The sequence below is a fragment of the Salmo salar genome, chromosome ssa05 (genome assembly GCF_905237065.1).
Source record: "Salmo salar chromosome ssa05, Ssal_v3.1, whole genome shotgun sequence".
Taxonomy (NCBI): domain Eukaryota; kingdom Metazoa; phylum Chordata; class Actinopteri; order Salmoniformes; family Salmonidae; genus Salmo; species Salmo salar.
In genome coordinates this window covers 4,920,933-4,941,936 of record NC_059446.1, presented here as the reverse complement: position 1 = coordinate 4,941,936, position 21,004 = coordinate 4,920,933, and the positions used below count along the sequence as shown (strand labels likewise).

At 42.0% G+C, this 21,004-nt stretch overlaps 1 protein-coding gene across 1 annotated transcript in view; it reads left to right on the top strand.

Moving 5' to 3' along the window:
- Positions 1-771: 771 nt before the first annotated feature.
- The window catches only part of LOC106604112 (beta-synuclein), a 25,644-nt gene continuing 5,411 nt past the window's right edge, over positions 772-21,004 (top strand). The window contains exons 1-5 of the mRNA XM_014198515.2: positions 772-967; positions 3,767-3,908; positions 16,500-16,529; positions 18,156-18,241; positions 20,620-20,703. Coding sequence (XP_014053990.1) covers positions 3,788-3,908; positions 16,500-16,529; positions 18,156-18,241; positions 20,620-20,703 — 321 coding nt within the window. The 5' untranslated portion in view covers positions 772-967; positions 3,767-3,787. The remainder of the gene's footprint in view (positions 968-3,766; positions 3,909-16,499; positions 16,530-18,155; positions 18,242-20,619; positions 20,704-21,004) is intronic.

The window sequence follows — 21,004 nt, the reverse complement described above, 5'->3', positions numbered from 1 at the left end:
ACATTTTTAGTTAGAGAACATTTTCAGTTAGAGAACATTTTTAGTTAGAGAACATTTTCAGTTAGAGAACATTTTCAGTTAGAGAACATTTTCAGTTAGAGAACATTTTCAGTTAGAGAACATTTTCAGTTAAAGAACATTTTCAGTTAGTTCCCCATTTTCAGTTAGAGAACATTTTCAGTTAGAGAACATTTTCAGTTAGAGAACATTTTCAGTTAGAGAACATTTTCAGTTAGAGAACATTTTCAGTTAGAGAACATTTTCAGTTAGAGAACATTTTCAGTCAGAGAACATTTTCAGTTAGAGAACATTTTCAGTTAGAGAACATTTTCAGTCAGAGAACATTTTCAGTTAGGGAACATTTTCAGTCAGAGAACATTTTCAGTCAGAGAACATTTTCAGTCAGAGAACATTTTCAGTTAGAGAACATTTTCAGTTAGTTCCCCATTTTCAGTTAGAGAACATTTTCAGTTAGAGAAGATTTTCAGTTAGAGAAGATTTTCAGTTAGAGAACATTTTCAGTTAGAGAACATTTTCAGTTAGTTCCCCATTTTCAGTTAGAGAACATTGTCAGTTAGAGAACATTTTCAGTTACATTGATAATAATCGTATAATTGGCAGACCTGCTGATACTACTATTACTAAGTGTCTGTCGGAACAACATTATACTCTGCTGAATGAAAATAATAACAAATTATGTTATAACGTGTTTTCTATTTTAAAGGGGGTAAAGACTATGTTGTTGATGATGATAGTGATGATGATGATAGTGATGATGATGATGATGTCGTGCTGTTGATATGATCAATGAAAAAGAGGCTACGTGACCGGCCGCTTCCTATTGGTCGGATAGACAATCCCGAGGAAGGCCCACCTACCAAGCGATCAGTCCCTGACAGCAGCTCCCATTCCAGGCGATATTTCAATCAGCTGGGCAATAGAAACAAGTCATCTTTGTAACAAAAAGGTAAGATGATTTCATGATGTTTGTTGTGATATTTGTGTCTGGCGTCGAGAGAAAGAAAAAACATGTAGGAGTTTGTATGGAGAAAAAAATATCGACATTATAACGGTACGTTGTTATAGGAGGGAGGTGGAATCATTGTAGGCTACACATATTATAGTTTATTATGTAACTGATCCGTGTCAATTATAGATAACCAACGCGTTGAATTAAATCAGTGTCAAATGGAAACCTGGTGAAAGGCCGAAAGAGCAATTGTTGCATTTGATGAGAAAATTGACGAGACATAATTTCCTGAATGGGCGTTCTCTACAAGATACAGTAGCCTAATAATTATTATAATATTTACACATCGAAATTATTGATTAAATCGTGTATTTGATTAAAAAATATATATATATATATATAAATATTTGTTTTCTGTCATATGTAGACATATAGGTATTTATTGAGAAAATACATATTGTCCTTGGTGCCCGTGATGAGCATCAGGGTTTTTTATCCCTCCGCTTCCCCCACATATAATAGTAGGGCTGGGTAATATTACAGGTAATGCACTTAGTTAAATAGGTACATCAGATAGGCGCTATTTCACATTCAACTTCCTGACTGGTCCTCGGCTCGAACGGACATTAAGACTAAAATTACAACTAATAATTAATGACCGCGAGCAAATATAAACATTTCATTTAAAAACAATCCCCCTCTCTCTCTCTCTCCTGATATTTCATGACATTTGGAGAAAGGGAAGGGAGGACGTGGGAATAATAATAATAAGGTACGTTTACTATAATGACTGGTGTATGGCAGAGGATCGGCTATCGAGGCCAACTGTGACCAGGGAGGAGAGGCTTCCTGTAATCCTCTCATTCTTCCGTCATCACTACCAAAGAAAGACTAGACACAAAGTGACAGCTATGGTCTTAGAAGGAAGAAAAAGGGGAAAGAGAAAAAGGGGGAAACAGTAAAAGATATGGTCTTAGAAGGAAGAAAAGGGGGGGAAAGAGTAAAAGATATGGTCTTAGAAGGAAGAAAAGGGGGGAAACAGTGAAAGATATGGTCTTAGAAGGAAGAAAAGGGGGGAAACAGTGAAAGATATGGTCTTAGAAGGAAGAAAAGGGGGGGAAAGAGTAAAAGATATGGTCTTAGAAGGAAGAAAAAGGGGGGGAAACAGTGAAAGATATGGTCTTAGAAGGAAGAAAAGGGGGGAAACAGTAAAAGATATGGTCTTAGAAGGAAGAAAAGGGGGGGAAAGAGTAAAAGATATGGTCTTAGAAGGAAGAAAAGGGGGGAAACAGTGAAAGATATGGTCTTAGAAGGAAGAAAAGGGGGGAAACAGTGAAAGATATGGTCTTAGAAGGAAGAAAAGGGGGGAAACAGTGAAAGATATGGTCTTAGAAGGAAGAAAAGGGGGGGAAAGAGTAAAAGATATGGTCTTAGAAGGAAGAAAAGGGGGAAACAGTGAAAGATATGGTCTTAGAAGGAAGAAAAGGGGGGGAAACAGTGAAAGATATGGTCTTAGAAGGAAGAAAAGGGGGGGAAACAGTGAAAGATATGGTCTTAGAAGGAAGAAAAGGGGGGAAACAGTGAAAGATATGGTCTTAGAAGGAAGAAAAGGGGGGAAACAGTAAAAGATATGGTCTTAGAAGGAAGAAAAGGGGGGAAACAGTGAAAGATATGGTCTTAGAAGGAAGAAAAGGGGGGAAACAGTGAAAGATATGGTCTTAGAAGGAAGAAAAGGGGGGGAAACAGTGAAAGATATGGTCTTAGAAGGAAGAAAAGGGGGGGGAAAGAGTAAAAGCTATGGTCTTAGAAGGAAGAAAAGGGGGGAAACAGTGAAAGATATGGTCTTAGAAGGAAGAAAAGGGGGGGAAACAGTGAAAGATATGGTCTTAGAAGGAAGAAAAGGGGGGGAAACAGTGAAAGCTATGGTCTTAGAAGGAAGAAAAGGGGGGAAACAGTAAAAGATATGGTCTTAGAAGGAAGAAAAGGGGGGAAACAGTGAAAGATATGGTCTTAGAAGGAAGAAAAGGGGGGAAACAGTGAAAGATATGGTCTTAGAAGGAAGAAAAGGGGGGAAACAGTGAAAGATATGGTCTTAGAAGGAAGAAAAGGGGGGGAAACAGTGAAAGATATGGTCTTAGAAGGAAGAAAAGGGGGGGAAACAGTGAAAGATATGGTCTTAGAAGGAAGAAAAGGGGGGAAACAGTGAAAGATATGGTCTTAGAAGGAAGAAAAGGGGGGGAAAGAGTAAAAGATATGGTCTTAGAAGGAAGAAAAGGGGGGAAACAGTGACAGCTAGTTACATGCGTTAAAGCTATCAACATCCCGTTATCTGCCAATCAATCAACTTCAGTCCCATAACCGAGAAATACCGAATAAAAGTCATTCAGAATAGAGAATTAAAACGCGCTTTTTCAGCACCATGGACAGGTGTTATTTTAATCGGTATGTCTATCCATTCGTGGTCCATCTCTCTCCAGAGCAATCAATCCGTCATTCATTACCGTGTAACGAGCACCACATAACTGTATATATATATATAATAACGCATAGTAAACTACAGAGGACCAGTGCTGTAATGGGATCCCATTCCTTTCTCTCCAGATCTCCAGGACCCTACCGAATACAAAATAATTCATCATAACATAATTAAAACGCTCCGTTTCAGGACTTTCGATGTATCTATCCGTTAGTATATAACTAGTACCAGTCCTACCACATGACTACGGTATAGGACTATAGGCCGGTACAAATAGACTATCATGGAAAGTGATTGATTGGTTCTTTGCATCTCTCCAGAGCTCCAGGACCAGGGTCGACATGGATGTGTTCATGAAAGGGTTGTCCAAAGCTAAAGACGGCATGGCTATCGCCGCGGAGAAGACTAAGGAAGGAGCCGCGCTGGCGGCGGAGAAGACTAAAGAAGGCGCCATGTTTATCGGTAAGACCGGACCTTTAGAACGGTAGACCGAAATCACTCTGATTTGGATAATCCGGGCACCGTGTGACGTTCACGGCTTCAATTTAACCCATGCACACATCACGAGTGCCTGCCGAGCGAGTGCGTTATTATGCACAGGCAGAAATTGCTTGACGGCTGCATCGACCAATAAGAGTTGAGAACGCTGACATTTAGAACGCCTCGTTTAAGCGACGCTATAGGTCCAGAGACAATGTACTTTTCCTTGATTGGTTGGAATAGGGGTGGGTCTTTTCGTCATCCTTTTTAATAGGATGTCATGGGTTCTCTTTGAAGCGTGTAGTAGTGAAAGCATAATTGATCCCTCGCGGCCTATATTGCATTTGGTCTGTGCTATGGGTTCATTCTGTAGGTTACTATGGATTCATTCTGTAGGTTACTATGGGTTCATTCTGTAGGTTACTATGGGTTCATTCTGTAGGTTACTATGGGTTCATTCTGTAGGTTACTATGGGTTCATTCTGTAGGTTACTATGGGTTCATTCTGTAGGTTACTATGGGTTCATTCTGTAGGTTACTATGGGTTCATTCTGTAGGTTACTATGGGTTCATTCTGTAGGTTACTATGGGTTCATTCTGTAGGTTACTATGGGTTCATTCTGTAGGTTACTATGGGTTCATTCTGTAGGTTACTATGGGTTCATTCTGTAGGTTACTATGGGTTCATTCTGTAGGTTACTATGGGTTCATTCTGTAGGTTACTATGGATTCATTCTGTAGGTTACTATGGGTTCATTCTGTAGGTTACTATGGGTTCATTCTGTAGGTTACTATGGGTTCATTCTGTAGGTTACTATGGGTTCATTCTGTAGGTTACTATGGGTTCATTCTGTAGGTTACTATGGATTCATTCTGTAGGTTACTATGGGTTCATTCTGTAGGTTACTATGGGTTCATTCTGTAGGTTACTATGGGTTCATTCTGTAGGTTACTATGGATTCATTCTGTAGGTTACTATGGGTTCATTCTGTAGGTTACTATGGGTTCATTCTGTAGGTTACTATGGGTTCATTCTGTAGGTTACTATGGGTTCATTCTGTAGGTTACTATGGGTTCATTCTGTAGGTTACTATGGATTCATTCTGTAGGTTACTATGGGTTCATTCTGTAGGTTACTATGGGTTCATTCTGTAGGTTACTATGGGTTCATTCTGTAGGTTACTATGGATTCATTCTGTAGGTTACTATGGGTTCATTCTGTAGGTTACTATGGATTCATTCTGTAGGTTACTATGGGTTCATTCTGTAGGTTACTATGGGTTCATTCTGTAGGTTACTATGGATTCATTCTGTAGGTTACTATGGATTAATTCTGTAGGTTACTATGGGTTCATTCTGTAGGTTACTATGGGTTCATTCTGTAGGTTACTATGGATTCATTCTGTAGGTTACTATGGGTTCATTCTGTAGGTTACTATGGGTTCATTCTGTAGGTTACTATGGGTTCATTCTGTAGGTTACTATGGGTTCATTCTGTAGGTTACTATGGGTTCATTCTGTAGGTTACTATTGATTCATTCTGTAGGTTACTATGGGTTCATTCTGTAGGTTACTATGGGTTCATTCTGTAGGTTACTATGGGTTCATTCTGTAGGTTACTATGGATTCATTCTGTAGGTTACTATGGGTTCATTCTGTAGGTTACTATGGGTTCATTCTGTAGGTTACTATGGGTTCATTCTGTAGGTTACTATGGATTCATTCTGTAGGTTGCTATGGATTCATTCTGTAGGTTACTTTGGGTTCATTCTGTAGGTTACTATGGGTTCATTCTGTAGGTTACTATGGGTTCATTCTGTAGGTTACTATGGGTTCATTCTGTAGGTTACTATGGATTCATTCTGTAGGTTACTATGGATTCATTCTGTAGGTTACTATGGATTCATTCTGTAGGTTACTATGGGTTCATTCTCTAGGTTACTATGGGTTCATTCTGTAGGTTACTATGGATTCATTCTGTAGGTTACTATGGGTTCATTCTGTAGGTTACTATGGGTTCATTCTGTAGGTTACTATGGGTTCATTCTGTAGGTTACTATGGGTTCATTCTGTAGGTTACTATGGGTTCATTCTGTAGGTTACTATGGATTCATTCTGTAGGTTACTATGGATTCATTCTGTAGGTTGCTATGGATTCATTCTGTAGGTTACTTTGGGTTCATTCTGTAGGTTACTATGGGTTCATTCTGTAGGTTACTATGGATTCATTCTGTAGGTTACTATGGGTTCATTCTGTAGGTTACTATGGGTTAATTCTGTAGGTTACTATGGATTCATTCTGTAGGTTACTATGGATTCATTCTGTAGGTTACTATGGGTTCATTCTGTAGGTTACTATGGGGTTTATTATGTAGGCTATCATGGGTTCAATATGTAGGCTAATTGGGGTTCATTCTGTAGGCTACTGTGGATTGTGCACTATAAATGTATGGAAGGAGGAGGTTGCCAGTGGCTGTCTTCGTTATATGCAGGGCATTATGATATGGACATAATGTACAGGGAAAAGATGCACATTGACCAATGACCAAGATGTGCTCACTGATATATTTAATAAACGAAGGCACTGACATTGTATTTGACCAGGGGATTCAGATGTTGTAAATGACAGTGAATGGTTTGCTGAGGTGTGTGTCTGACTGAACATGAATAATATATCGTCCCGGGCTGAGGAAGTCTTTGTGACTATGGCCATATACACTCTTAGAAAAAAAAGGTTCTAAGTAGAACTATACAGGGTTCTTTGGTTCGTCCCCATAGGCCAACCCTTTTTGATGCTGGATAGAACACTTTACGCAGGGTTCTATCTAAAACCCTCTATGTAGGGTTCTTCAAAGAACCCCCTGTATATATGGTTCTGCCTAGAACCCTCTATGAAGGGTTCTACCAAGAACCATTTTATCTTTGGAGGGTTCTTCCTAGAACCGTCTATTAAGGGTTCTACCAAGAACCATTTTATCTTTTGGAGGGTTCTGCCTAGGTCCCTCTATGAAGGGTTCTACCAATAACCATTTTATCTTTGGAGAGTTCTTCCTAGAACCGTCTATGAATGGTTCCACCGGGCTTACTAGTATTGAACGTTTCATTATTTATGACAATACATTACATACATATCAATATACACCATCTATATACACACACCATCTATAGACAATACATTACATACATATCAATATACACCATCTATATACACACACCATCTATAGACAATACATTACATACATATCTATATACACCATCTATAGACAATACATTACATACATATCTATACACACCATCTATATACACACACCATCTATAGACAATACATTACATACATATCTATATACACCATCTATAGACAATACATTACATACATATCTATACACACCATCTATATACACACACCATCTATAGACAATACATTACATACATATCAATATACACCATCTATATACACACACCATCTATAGACAATACATTACATACATATCTATATACACCATCTATATACACACACCATCTATAGACAATACATTACATACATATCTATATACACCATCTATATACACACACCATCTATAGACAATACATTACATACATATCTATATACACCATCTATATACACACACCATCTATAGACAATACATTACATACATATCTATATACACCATCTATATACACACACCATCTATAGACAATACATTACATACATATCTATATACACCATCTATAGACAATACATTACATACATATCTATATACACCATCTATATACACACACCATCTATAGACAATACATTACATACATATCTATATACACCATCTATAGACAATACATTACATACATATCTATATACACCATCCATATACACACACCATCTATAGACAATACATTACATACATCATAAGGCCTTTCTTTGAGAGACTAATTATTCACTAGCACGGTGGTATTAGGAAACTCCTGGTTTACAGGCCACACCTGCAAGTCACATTATGATTTTGGGCTCCTGAGTGACGCAGCGGTTTAAGGCACTGCATCTCAGTGCTAGAGACTACACTACAGACACCCTGGTTTGATTCCAGGCTGTATCATAACCGGCCGTGATTAGGAGTCCCATAGGGCGGCTCACAATTGACCCAGCATCGTCCAGGTTTGGTCGGTGTAGGCCGTCATTGTAAATAACTCACTTGCCTAGTTAAATAAAGGTTACATTTGAAAAAAATATATATTTTAATCATGCTGGATTGCAAAGTGATGTGTTATACCTATTGGAATCCAGTCATAGTTAGGATATCCAATAAGTGGAATTGTTAACGACCCGTAACCTGCATTCAGAATGACTGCCAGGGCAGGGAAGATTGAATACTGAGACTATCTCATTTATCTTAACTCAAACAGTAACGTTTGCAATAATTCCAATTACTAACAGATTCATTTAGAAAACTGTATGTTATCTATCTATGTGTAGCACAACATTATCCAACCAATCAATGGACATGCAAAAACACAGATATTACAGTAAAACAAACTATTCTGAAAATATCCCTGCAATAAAGCATGCTGGGAAATATTATAGATGGTTCTATGGTAGAATCCTTCCTGCCTTCCAAAGAACCGTCAAAGAACCCTTTCTTCCAAAAAACGGTTCTTATGATGTTAAAGGTTCTAGGTGGAACCTTTTGCCTTACAAAGAACCCTTGTCTTCCAAAAGGGTTCTTCTGATCAAAACGGTTCTTGGTAGAACCTTCAGCAAAGAACCCTCTTGGAACCCTTTTTTCTGAGTCTACACTTCCATTGGATTTCGTCAGATGTTATTGTGTTATAAACTGGGATTAAAATGGTTTTAATTGTAATTTTTTTGTCAACGATCTACACAAAATACTCTGTAAGGTCAAAATGGAAGAAAAATGCTAATATCTTTTAAAGATTAATGAAAAATCAAACAGTAATATATCTTGATTAGATAAGTTCTCACCTCCCTGAGTCAATACATGATAGAATCACCTTTGGCAGCGATTACAGCTGTAAGTGTTCTTGGGTAAGTCACACAAGAGCTTTGCACACCTGTATTGTGCAATATTTACACACTATTCTTAAAAAAAAGATCTTCAAACTCTTTGAAGGTGTTGGGGATCATGACTAGACATCAATGTTCAAGTCTTGTCATAGATTTTCGTTCAGATTTAAATCAAAACTGTAATTTGGCCACTAATGAACATTCACTGTCTTGGTAAGCAACTCCAGTGTAGATATGGCCTTGTGTTGTAGGTTATTGTCCTGACGAAAGGTGAATTCCTCTCCCAGTGTCTGGTGTAAAGCAAACTGAAGCAGGTTTTCTTCTAGGATTTTGCCTGTGCTTAGCGCCATCCTGTTTCTTTTCATCCTGAAAAACTCCCCAGTCTTTGCCAATGTCAAGCATACCCATACCATGATGCAGCCACCACCATGCTTGAAAATAATGAGGCAGTTACTCAAGTGATGTGTTGTGTTGGATTTGGCCTAAACATAAGGCTTTGCATTTAGGCCAAAAATATATATCTTTGCCGTGTTTTTTGCAGAATTACTTTAGTGCCTCGTTGCATACTTTCGTTATTCTTTTCACTCTGTCATTTAGGTCATTGTTGACCTCATCAAGCTACACACAATACCCGATAATGACAAAGCAAAAACAGGTTTTTCAAAATGTTTGCAAATGTATAAAAAAAATTAAACTGAAATATCACGTTTACACAAGTATTCAGACCCTGTACTCAGTACTTTGTTGAAGCACCTTTGGCATTGATTACAGCCTTGAGTCTTCTTGGCCCACCTGTATTTGGGGAGTTTCTCCCATTGCGCTCTGCAGATCCTCTCAAGCTCTGTCAGGTTGGATGGGGAGCATCGCTGCACAGCTATTTTCAGGTCTCTCCAGAGATGTTCAATCGAGTTCAAGTCCGGGCTCTGGCTGGGCCACTCAAGGACATTCAGAAACTTGTCCCAAAGCCACTCCTGCATTGTCTTGGCTGTGTGCTTAGGGTCGTTGTCCTATTGGAAGGTGAACCTTTGCCCCAGTCTGAGGTCCTGAGCGCTCTGGAGCAGGTTTTCATTAAGGATCTCTCTGTACTTTGCTCCGTTCATCTTTGCCTTGATCCTGACTAGTGTAAAAAACATCCCCACAGCATGATGCTGCCACCACCATGCTTCACTGTAGGGATGGTGCCAGATTTCCTCCAGATGTGATGCTTGGCATTCAGGCCAAAGAGTTCAATATTGATTTCATCAGACCAGAGAATCTTGTTTCTCATGGTCTGAGAGTCTTTAGGTGCCTTTTGGAAAACTCCAAGCGGGCTGTCATGTGCCTTTTAGTGAGGACTGGCTTCTGGCCACCCTACCATAAAGGCCTGATTGGTGGAATGCTGCTGAGATGGTTGTCCTTCTGGAAGGTTCTCCCATCTCCACGGAAGAACTCTGGAGCTTTGTCAGAGTGACTATCGGGTTCTCGGTCACCTCCCTGACCAAGGCCCTTCTCCCCCGATTGCTCAGTTTGGTTGAGCGTCCAGCTCTAGGAAGAGTGTTGGTGGTTCCAATCTTCTTTCATTTAAGAATGACGGAGGCCACTTTGTTATTGGGGACCTTCAATGCTGCAGAAATGTTTTGGTACCAGACCTTTGCCTCGACACATTCCTGTCTCGGAGCTCTACGGACAATTCCTTCGACCTCATGGCTTGGTTTTTGCTCTGACACGCACTGTCAACTGTGGGACCTTATATAGACAGGTTTGTGCCTTCCTAAATCATGTCCAATCAATTGAATTTCACCACAGGTGGACTCCAAGTTGTAGAAACATCTCAAGGATGATCAATGGAAACAGGATGCACCTGAGCTCAGTTTCTAGTCTCATATCAAAGGGTCTGAATACTTATGTAAATAAGGTATTTCTGTTTTTTATTTGTAATAAATTTGCAAAAAAATTCTAAAAACCTGTTTTCGCTTTGTCATTATGTTGTAATGAGTGTAGATTTCTGAGATATTTATTTCATTTAATCCATTTTAGAATAAGGTTGTGGAAAAATAACAAAAATTTGGAAAAAGTCAAGTGGGCTGAATACTTTCCGAATGCACTGTAATACATCAGAAGGACGACTGGGTGGTTTTAATACATCATCCACAGCATAATTATTAACTTGACCACTCTTAAAGAGATATTCAATGTCTGATTTGTTATTGTTACCCATCTACCAATCACTGCCTATCTTTTTGAGGCTTTTTGAAAATCTCCCTGGTCTTTGTTGTTGAATCTGTGGTTGAAATTCAATACCTGACTGAGGGATCTTATCAAATCAAATCAAACTGTATTAGTCACACGCGCCAAATACAACAAGTGTAGATCTTACCGTGAAATGCTTCCTTACAAGCCCTTAACCAACTGTGCAACATTACAGATGTTGTATGTATTGGGGGACAGAGGAAATGGTCATTCAAAAATCATGTCAACCCCTATTGTTTCACACAGAGTGAGTCCATATAACTTATTATGTGATTTGTTAAGCCACATTTTACTTCTGAAATAATTTAGGCTTTATATATCAGTAATTTAATTCGTTTTTTTTTAAAATAATTTTCTTTTCACTTTGACACTTTGGAATATTTTGTCTTTTATCAATGACCAAAAAATGACAATTAAATCTATTTCAATCCCACTTCGTAACACAACAAAATGTGAAAGAAGGTCAAGGGGTCATTACATACAGTAGGCCCTGTATCTTCCTGTCTTCCAGTTGATAGAGCATGGTGTGTGCAACGCCAGCATGGTGTGTGCAACGCCAGCATGGTGTGTCCAACGCCAGCATGGTGTGTCACGCCAGCTGGTTGTGCAACGCCAGCATGGTGTGTGCAACGCCAGCATGGTGTGTGCAACGCCAGGGTTGTGGGTTCGATTCCCACGGGGGGCCAGTAAAGAAAATATATATAATAAAAATAAAAATAAAAAATAAAAAAATATATGCATGAAATGAAAATGAAATGTATGTATTCACTACTGTAAGTCTCTCTGGATAAGAGCGTCTGCTAAATGACTAAAATGTAAGGTCGCCTTCAGTAGGGAACATTGTAGCAAACGTTTTGCAATGGAAAGTAATTGTTTTTACTCTATTTCAAAACGTTTTCCACCTACTGAATAGGAACCCTGGGCTGTAGTGGTCCAGAGGTCCTTCAACCTGACCTGCATGAGGCAGGGGGGAGGGAGGAGGGGTGAGAGGATGAAGGAGAGGGGTAGAGGTAGAGGGGAGGTATTGGAGTTAGGGAGGAGGGGTGAGGTACTGAACCAAGGGTGAGAGGAGGAGGGTTGAGGAATTGGAACAAGAGGTGAGGAGAAGGGGGAGGTAGATGGGAGGGGGGAGCTATGGGTGAAGACAGCAGGCCATCATGCCTTATGTCAATGTATTAGGTGTATTGTATGGTGACAGCTTGTGAGTCAGGGACACAGTGAGAAGCTGTCTCCAGGGGACCTGAGGGACAATTACAGGGCTTTATGTTGCCTTCTATAACGCCAACTAATTAGTTGCTAACAGAAATGTGCATAGAATAGGTTTTATTTGCAGTATGTATAGAGTATACAGGTATACATGTATAGAGAATGTTACAGATGTATAGACTACCTGTGTCTGACAAAAATTATGATATGTACAGTACAGTATGTATATAATGGATACCAGAATCCAGAGCCCAGATACAGATGTATCTATAGCAGTGGTGTCAAACTTTCCGGCCCACGAGGGAGTCCAATCCGGCCCGGGGAAGTATCCAAAACAATATACTTAAAAATGACTAAAACCAAATTGAAACTGTGTAGAAATTCTAATGTTACATACATTCATACAGTTTCTTGACTGTTGTCCAGCTGGCTAATGATCACCCAAAATGAAGGATGGGTGAGCGAGAATGTGATTGGTGGAGGACGGTTGAGAGAGAGAAGTCGATAGGTCGACAGACCACTTTTGACAGCTGCTGCTGTAGACGGACTAGCCAGCTTAGCAGACTGCCTAGAGAGGAGAGGAGAAGGGGAGGCGAAGGGGAGGGGGAAGAGAGTGGAGGGGGAGGGGAAGGGAAGGAAGGAAGGAAGGAAGGAAGAGATCCTAATGGAGCTACCCACCTCTAAAAGCACAGACATTTGAACATGCTGTTTCTGGTTGTAGAAATTGAGAAAATGAATGTTATTCAATGCCACTTACTTCAAACGCTCCTCAGTTTCATACCTTTCATGATAAGTGGCCGTTATTGTTTTTCCTTCCCAGCAGGAAGACAAGCGCGTACAGCAAAGTGGAATGAGAAAACCATAGTACACCTCATTATATCGGCTTCCAGTACTTCTCTTTAGTGTACAGTACACCTCTCTCTGTCTCTGTCTCTGTCTCTGTCTCTCTCTCTCTGTCTCTCTCTCTCTCTCTGTCTCTCTCTCTCTGTCTCTCTCTCTCTGTCTCTCTCTCTGTCTCTCTCTCTCTCTCTCTCTCTCTCTCTCTCTCTCTCTCTCTCTCTCTCTCTCTCTCTCTCTCTCTCTGTCTCTCTCTCTCTCTCTGTGTTTAGGTACTCTTCTTTTGAAAGAGGCTATCCATCACCCAACTCTGTTAGTGGCCCCCAGGGAACAGTAAGGGATGTTATCACAGGGCAGCAGATAGACAGGGGACATTAAGGGATGTTATCACAGGGCAGCAGATAGACAGGGGACAGTAAGGGAAGTTATCACAGGGCAGCAGATAGACAGGGGACAGTAAGGGACAGTAAGGGAAGTTATCACAGGGCAGCAGATAGACAGGGGACAGTAAGGGATGTTATCACAGGGCAGCAGATAGACAGGGGACAGTAAGGGACAGTAAGGGAAGTTATCACAGGGCAGCAGATAGACAGGGGACAGTAAGGGACAGTAAGGGATGTCATCACAGGGCAGCAGATAGACAGGGCTGATGGCGGAGACTGATCAGAGATAGAGGTCTTTACAACCCTTCAGATAGCTGGTGGGGTTGTGGTGTTCCTGTAGTGAATGAGGCCTGTCAAAACCCTAGATAAAGCTTCGTCCCAAATGGCACCCTATTGCCTATTTAGTGCACTACTTTTGATCAGGGTTGGCACCCTATTCCCTATTTAGCGCGCTACTTTTGACCAGGGTTGGCACCCTATTCCCTATTTAGCGCACTACTTTTGACCATGGTTGGCACCCTATTCCCTATTTAGTGCACTACTTTTGACCAGGGCCCATAGGACTCTGATGAAAAGTAATGCACTGTATAGGGAATAAGGTGGCATTTGGCACTAGCAAACGAGTTTGTTTGGTCATTGTGGTTTACTAAATGAGCATTCTAAATGACATCACATGCAGTAATTCCATGGCAGCCATTTTAGTCTACACCCTCCAGAGAAATATGGACCGTTCTGAAACAGTTCCACATACATTAGTGAATTTTTCATCTAAATAATGTATTGTGGATTAAATGGAATAAACAGACTGCTCAGAGGCTTTAATTTTCTACCTCTAGAATGAGAATGAATGTTGCTGTACCTTATTCCAGATGGCTCCTAGCTCTGATGGCTCCTAGCTCTGATGGCTCCTAGCTCTGATGGCTCCTAGCTGTGATGGCTCCTAGCTGTGATGGCTCCTAGCTCTGATGGCTCCTAGCTGTGATGGCTCCTAGCTCTGATGGCTCCTAGCTCTGATGGCTCCTAGCTGTGATGGCTCCTTATTCCAGATGGCTCCTAGCTCTGATGGCTCCTAGCTCTGATGGCTCCTAGCTGTGATGGCTCCTAGCTGTGATGGCTCCTAGCTCTGATGGCTCCTAGCTCTGATGGCTCCTAGCTGTGATGGCTCCTAGCTGTGATGGCTCATTTTTCCAGATGGCTCCTAGCTCTGATGGCTCCTAGCTCTGATGGCTCCTAGCTCTGATGGCTCCTAGCTCTGATGGCTCCTTGCTCTGATGGCTCCTTGCTCTGATGGCTCCTAGCTCTGATGGCTCCTTACTCCAGATGGCTCCTAGCTCCAGATGGCTCCTAGCTCTGATGGCTCCTAGCTCTGATGGCTCCTTGCTCTGATGGCTCCTTGCTCTGATGGCTCCTAGCTCTGATGGCTCCTTACTCCAGATGGCTCCTAGCTCCAGATGGCTCCTAGCTCTGATGGCTCCTAGCTCTGATGGCTCCTAGCTCTGATGGCTCCTAGCTCTGATGGCTCCTTACTCCAGATGGCTCCTAGCTCCAGATGGCTCCTAGCTCTGATGGCTCCTAGCTCTGATGGCTCCTTACTCCAGATGGCTCCTAGCTCTGATGGCTCCTAGCTCTGATGGCTCCTTGCTCTGATGGCTCCTAGCTCTGATGGCTCCTAGCTCTGATGGCTCCTAGCTGTGATGGCTCCTTGCTCTGATGGCTCCTAGCTCTGATGGCTCCTAGCTCTGATGGCTCCTTGCTCTGATGGCTCCTAGCTCTGATGGCTCCTAGCTCTGATGGCTCCTAGCTGTGAAGTTAACCCAAACGCTCTCTCTCTCTCTCTCTCTCTCTCTACATCACGACTCTGGGTGCTCTTCGCTCAGCTCATCCTCGTCACTAGAGCACCGTCACTCATCTGTCTGTCTGGCCTCTGACTGACTGGTCTGTCTGTATGTCTAGTAATGCATTAGAGGTTTTGTTTATACGGTAATGCCTCATTTACTGTATTTGTAGTAAAGCATTAGAGGTTTGTTTATATGGTAATGCCTCATTTACTGTATTTGTAGTAAAGCATTAGAGGTTTTGTTTATACGGTAATGCCTCATATACTGTATGTCTAGTAAAGAGGAATATGCTGGTAACTCCATTGAGTGTGATAATTATCTTTATGTATGGCAATGTAGGATTGGAAGGTAGTAAAACATTATGTTTGATAATGGTGGGGGTAATGTAGCATTTTAAAGTAGTAACACACGATGTATGATAATGGAGGGATGATGTCACATTTTATGGGCTAACACATGATGTATAATAATGCAAAGATAATGTAGCATGTTTATGTGGTAACACATGATGTATGATAATGGAGGGATAATGTAACATTCGAATGTAGAAACACACGGTGTGCGATAATGGAGGGATAATGTAGCATTTATATGTAACAAGACACAATGTGTAATAATGGGGGATAATGTATCATTTTTATGTCGCAAGACATGATGTGTGATAATGGTGGGATAATGTATAATTTTTATGTAGCAAGACATGATGTGTGATAATGGTGGGATAATGTAGCATTTATATGTAACAAGACATGATGTGTGATAATGGTGGGATAATGTAGCATTTATATGTAGCGAGACATGATGTGTGATAATGGTGGGATAATGTAGCATTTATATGTAGCGAGACATGATGTGTGATAATGGTGGGATAATGTAGCATTTATATGTAGCGAGACATGATGTGTGATAATGGTGGGATAATGTAGCATTTATATGTAGCGAGACATGATGTGTGATAATGGTGGGATAATGTAGCATTTATATGTAGCGAGACATGATGTGTGATAATGGTGGGATAATGTAGCATTTTAATATAGTAACATGTATTTTTCTCTCTTTTCAGGCACCAAGGCCAAAGATGGTGTTGGTTCAGGTAAGTCTACTGTTAAGTCTCTGGTTCAGACATTGACATCAGTGTTACATTATCACAACAGCAAGATACTTAATCTCTTCCAAGTTTCAATCAAGTTAGCCTGGATCAGAACACCAGTGGGACCTGCTTCTGGTGCACAAACCAAACAGGATTAGACTGGTAAAGATATAACGCCTTCGAGTCAAACTAGGACAACAAACCAAACAGGATTAGACTGGTAAAGATACAGTGAGTCAAACTAGGACAACAAACCAAACAGGATTAGACTGGTAAAGATATAACGCCTTCGAGTCAAACTAGGACAACAAACCAAACAGGATTAGACTGGTAAAGATACAGCTGAGTCAAACTAGGACAACAAACCAAACAGGATTAGACTGGTAAAGATATAACGCCTTCGAGTCAAACTAGGACAACAAACCAAACAGGATTAGACTGGTAAAGATATAACGCCTTCGAGTCAAACTAGGACAACAAACCAAACAGGATTAGACTGGTAAAGATATAACGCCTTCGAGTCAAACTAGGACAACAAACCAAACAGGATTAGACTGGTAAAGATATAACGCCTTCGAGTCAAACTAGGACAACAAACCAAACAGGATTAGACTGGTAAAGATATAACGCCTTCGAGTCAAACTAGGACAACAAACCAAACAGGATTAGACTGGTAAAGATATAACGCCTTCGAGTCAAACTAGGACAACAAACCAAACAGGATTAGACTGGTAAAGATACAGTGAGTCAAACTAGGACAACAAACCAAACAGGATTAGACTGGTAAAGATATAACGCCTTCGAGTCAAACTAGGACAACAAACCAAACAGGATTAGACTGGTAAAGATATAACGCCTTCGAGTCAAACTAGGACAACAAACCAAACAGGATTAGACTGGTAAAGATATAACGCCTTCGAGTCAAACTAGGACAACAAACCAAACAGGATTAGACTGGTAAAGATATAACGCCTTCGAGTCAAACTAGGACAACAAACCAAACAGGATTAGACTGGTAAAGATATAACGCCTTCGAGTCAAACTAGGACAACAAACCAAACAGGATTAGACTGGTAAAGATATAACGCCTTCGAGTCAAACTAGGACAACAAACCAAACAGGATTAGACTGTTAAAGATACAGTGAGTCAAACTAGGACAACAAACCAAACAGGATTAGACTGGTAAAGATATAACGCCTTCGAGTCAAACTAGGACAACAAACCAAACAGGATTAGACTGGTAAAGATACAGTGAGTCAAACCAGGACAACAAACCAAACAGGATTAGACTGTTAAAGATATAACGCCTTCGAGACGAGTCTACTAGAGAACAAAAACATCAGTGGATGTGCGTGTGTGTGTGTGTGTGTGTGTGTGTGTGTGTGTGTGTGTGTGTGTGTGTGTGTGTGTGTGTGTGTGTGTGTGTGTGTGTGTGTGTGTGTGTGTGTGTGTGTGTGTGTGTGTTTGATGTGTGTGTGTGTGTGTGTGTGTGTGTGTGTTTGATGTGTGTGTGTGTGTGTGTGTTTGATGTGTGTGTGTGTGTGTGTGTGTGTGTGTGTGTGTGTGTTTGATGTGTGTGTGTGTGTGTGTGTGTGTGTGTTAATAATGTGGTGCCTGTGATGTTGCAGCGAAGGACCTTGCTGGTGGAGCCATGGGGAATATCGCTGCTGCCACCGGCCTGGGGAAGAAGGACGAGTTCCCATCTGACATGACCGTACGACTAAAACACACCTCAAACACACACCCCGCAAACACACACACCTCAAACACACACACCTCAAACACACACACCTCAAACACACACACCGCAAACACACACCCCGAAAACACACACACCTCAAACACACACCCCTCAAACACACACCCCGCAAACACACCCCGCAAACACACACACCTCAAACACACACACCTCAAACACACACCCCGCAAACACACACACCGCAAACACACACACCTCAAACACACACCCCGCAAACACACACACCCGCAAACACACACACCGCAAACACACACACCTCAAACACACACACCCCGCAAACACACACACCCCGCAAACACACCCCGCAAACACACACCCCGCAAACACACACACACACACCCCGCAAACACACACCCCGCAAACACACACACACACACCCCGCAAACACACACCCCGCAAACACACACACACACACCGCAAACACACACATCTCAAACACACACCCCGCAAACACACACACACACACCGCAAACACACACACCTCAAACACACACCCCGCAAACACACCACCCCGCAAACACACACACACACACCCCGCAAACACACACCCCGCAAACACACACACACACACCCCGCAAACACACACACCTCAAACACACACCCCACAAACACACACACCCCGCAAACACACACCCCGCAAACACACACACCTCAAACACACACCCCACAAACACACACACCCCCGCAAACACACACACCGCAAACACACACCCCGCAAACACACACACCTCAAACACACACCCCGCAAACACACACACACCGCAAAAATACACACCTCAAACACACACACATGCAAACACACACACCGGAAACACAAACACAAGGCAAACACACACACACCAGCCCCTATATCACTATAGACTATCACCAGCCCCTATATCACTATAGACTATCACCAGCCCCTATATCACTATAGACTACCACCAGCCCCTATATCACTATAGACTATCACCAGCCCCTATATCACAAAAGACTATCACCAGCCCCTATATCACTATAGACTACCACCAGCCCCTATATCACTAGTATACAGACTATCACCAGCCCCTATATCACTATAGACTATCACCAGCCCCTATATCACTATAGACTATCACCAGCCCCTATACCACTATAGACTATCACCAGCCCCTATATCACTATAGACTATCACCAGCCCCTATACCACTATAGACTATCACCAGCCCCTATATCACTATAGACTATCACCAGCCCCTATATCACTATAGACTACCACCAGCCCCTATATCACTATAGACTATCACCAGCCCCTATACCACTATAGACTACCACCAGCCCCTATACCACTATAGACTACCACCAGCCCCTATACCACTATAGACTACCACCAGCCCCTATATCACTATAGACTACCACCAGCCCCTATATCACTATAGACTACCACCAGCCCCTATATCACTATAGACTATCACCAGCCCCTATATCACTATAGACTATCACCAGCCCCTATATCACTATAGACTATCACCAGCCCCTATATCACTATAGACTACCACCAGCCCCTACTGTAGGTGGGTGAGGGCAGTGTGGAGTGCAATTGAGATTGCATCATCTATGGATCTGTTGGGGCGGTTTGCAAATTGGAGTGGGTCCAGGGTGTCTGGGACGATAGAGTTAAGGTTTGGCATAACCAGCCTTTCAAAGCACTTCATGGCTACAGACGTGAGTGCTACGGGTCTGTAGTCATTTAGGCAGGTTACCTTAGTGTTCTTGGGCACAGGGACTATGGTGGTCTGCTTGAAACATGTTGGTATTACAGACTCGGTCAGGGAGAGGTTGAAAATATCAGTGAAGACACTTACCAGTTGGTCAGCGTATGCTCGGACTACACGTCCTGGTAATCCGTCTGGCCCCGCAGCCTTGTGTATGTTGACCTGTTTAAAGGTCTTACTCACATCTTACTCACACGGAGAGCGTGATCACACAGTCCTCCGGAACAGCTGATGCTCTCATGCATGCTTCAGTGTTGCTTGCCTCGAAGCGAGCATAGAAGTAGTTTAGCTCGTCTGGTAGGCTCGTGTCACTAAGCAGCTCTCGACTGTGCTTCCCTTTGTAGTCCGTATTATCTCATTATCATCAAGTGTACAAAGTACTTACACTGTGTTTCCTGCCTACTGTACTGGACTATCTCTCACTGACAGTTCACTAACACTTTATTTATTTCATTATTTGTAAAATGAAAAGTAGTGTTGTGGTGAAATAGGACGTGTGTGTGTGTGTGTGTGTGTGTGTGTGTGTGTGTGTGTGTGTGTGTGTGTGTGTGTGTGTGTGTGTGTGTGTGTGTGTGTGTGTGTGTGTGTGTGTATCCACAGCCTGAGGAGTATGGGCAGGAGGCCATGGAAGGAGAGCCACAGGGAGATCAGCAGGAGGGAGAGACATATGACGAGAACCAGCAGGTGAGAGGGACACACACGCACGCACGCACGCACGCACACACACACACACACACACACACACACGCACACTAGAACCATAAATTTTAAGCCCGAGCCCTACCCAGGCGCGATTGCTTCTGCCAATTTTAAGACCCGGCCCTGCCCAAAACCTGAAATATTTGAGTAAATCCACTCGCTCCCTGCGCTCAGCTCGCTCTGTGTGCACTCTGCTCGTGCCGCTCTCAGGCTGTGAGTATCCATAGCAACGGCTCCCCTTGGGCTGCTCAGTGAAGAGGCAGGAGAGAGCAGTGAGCTAGCTGTA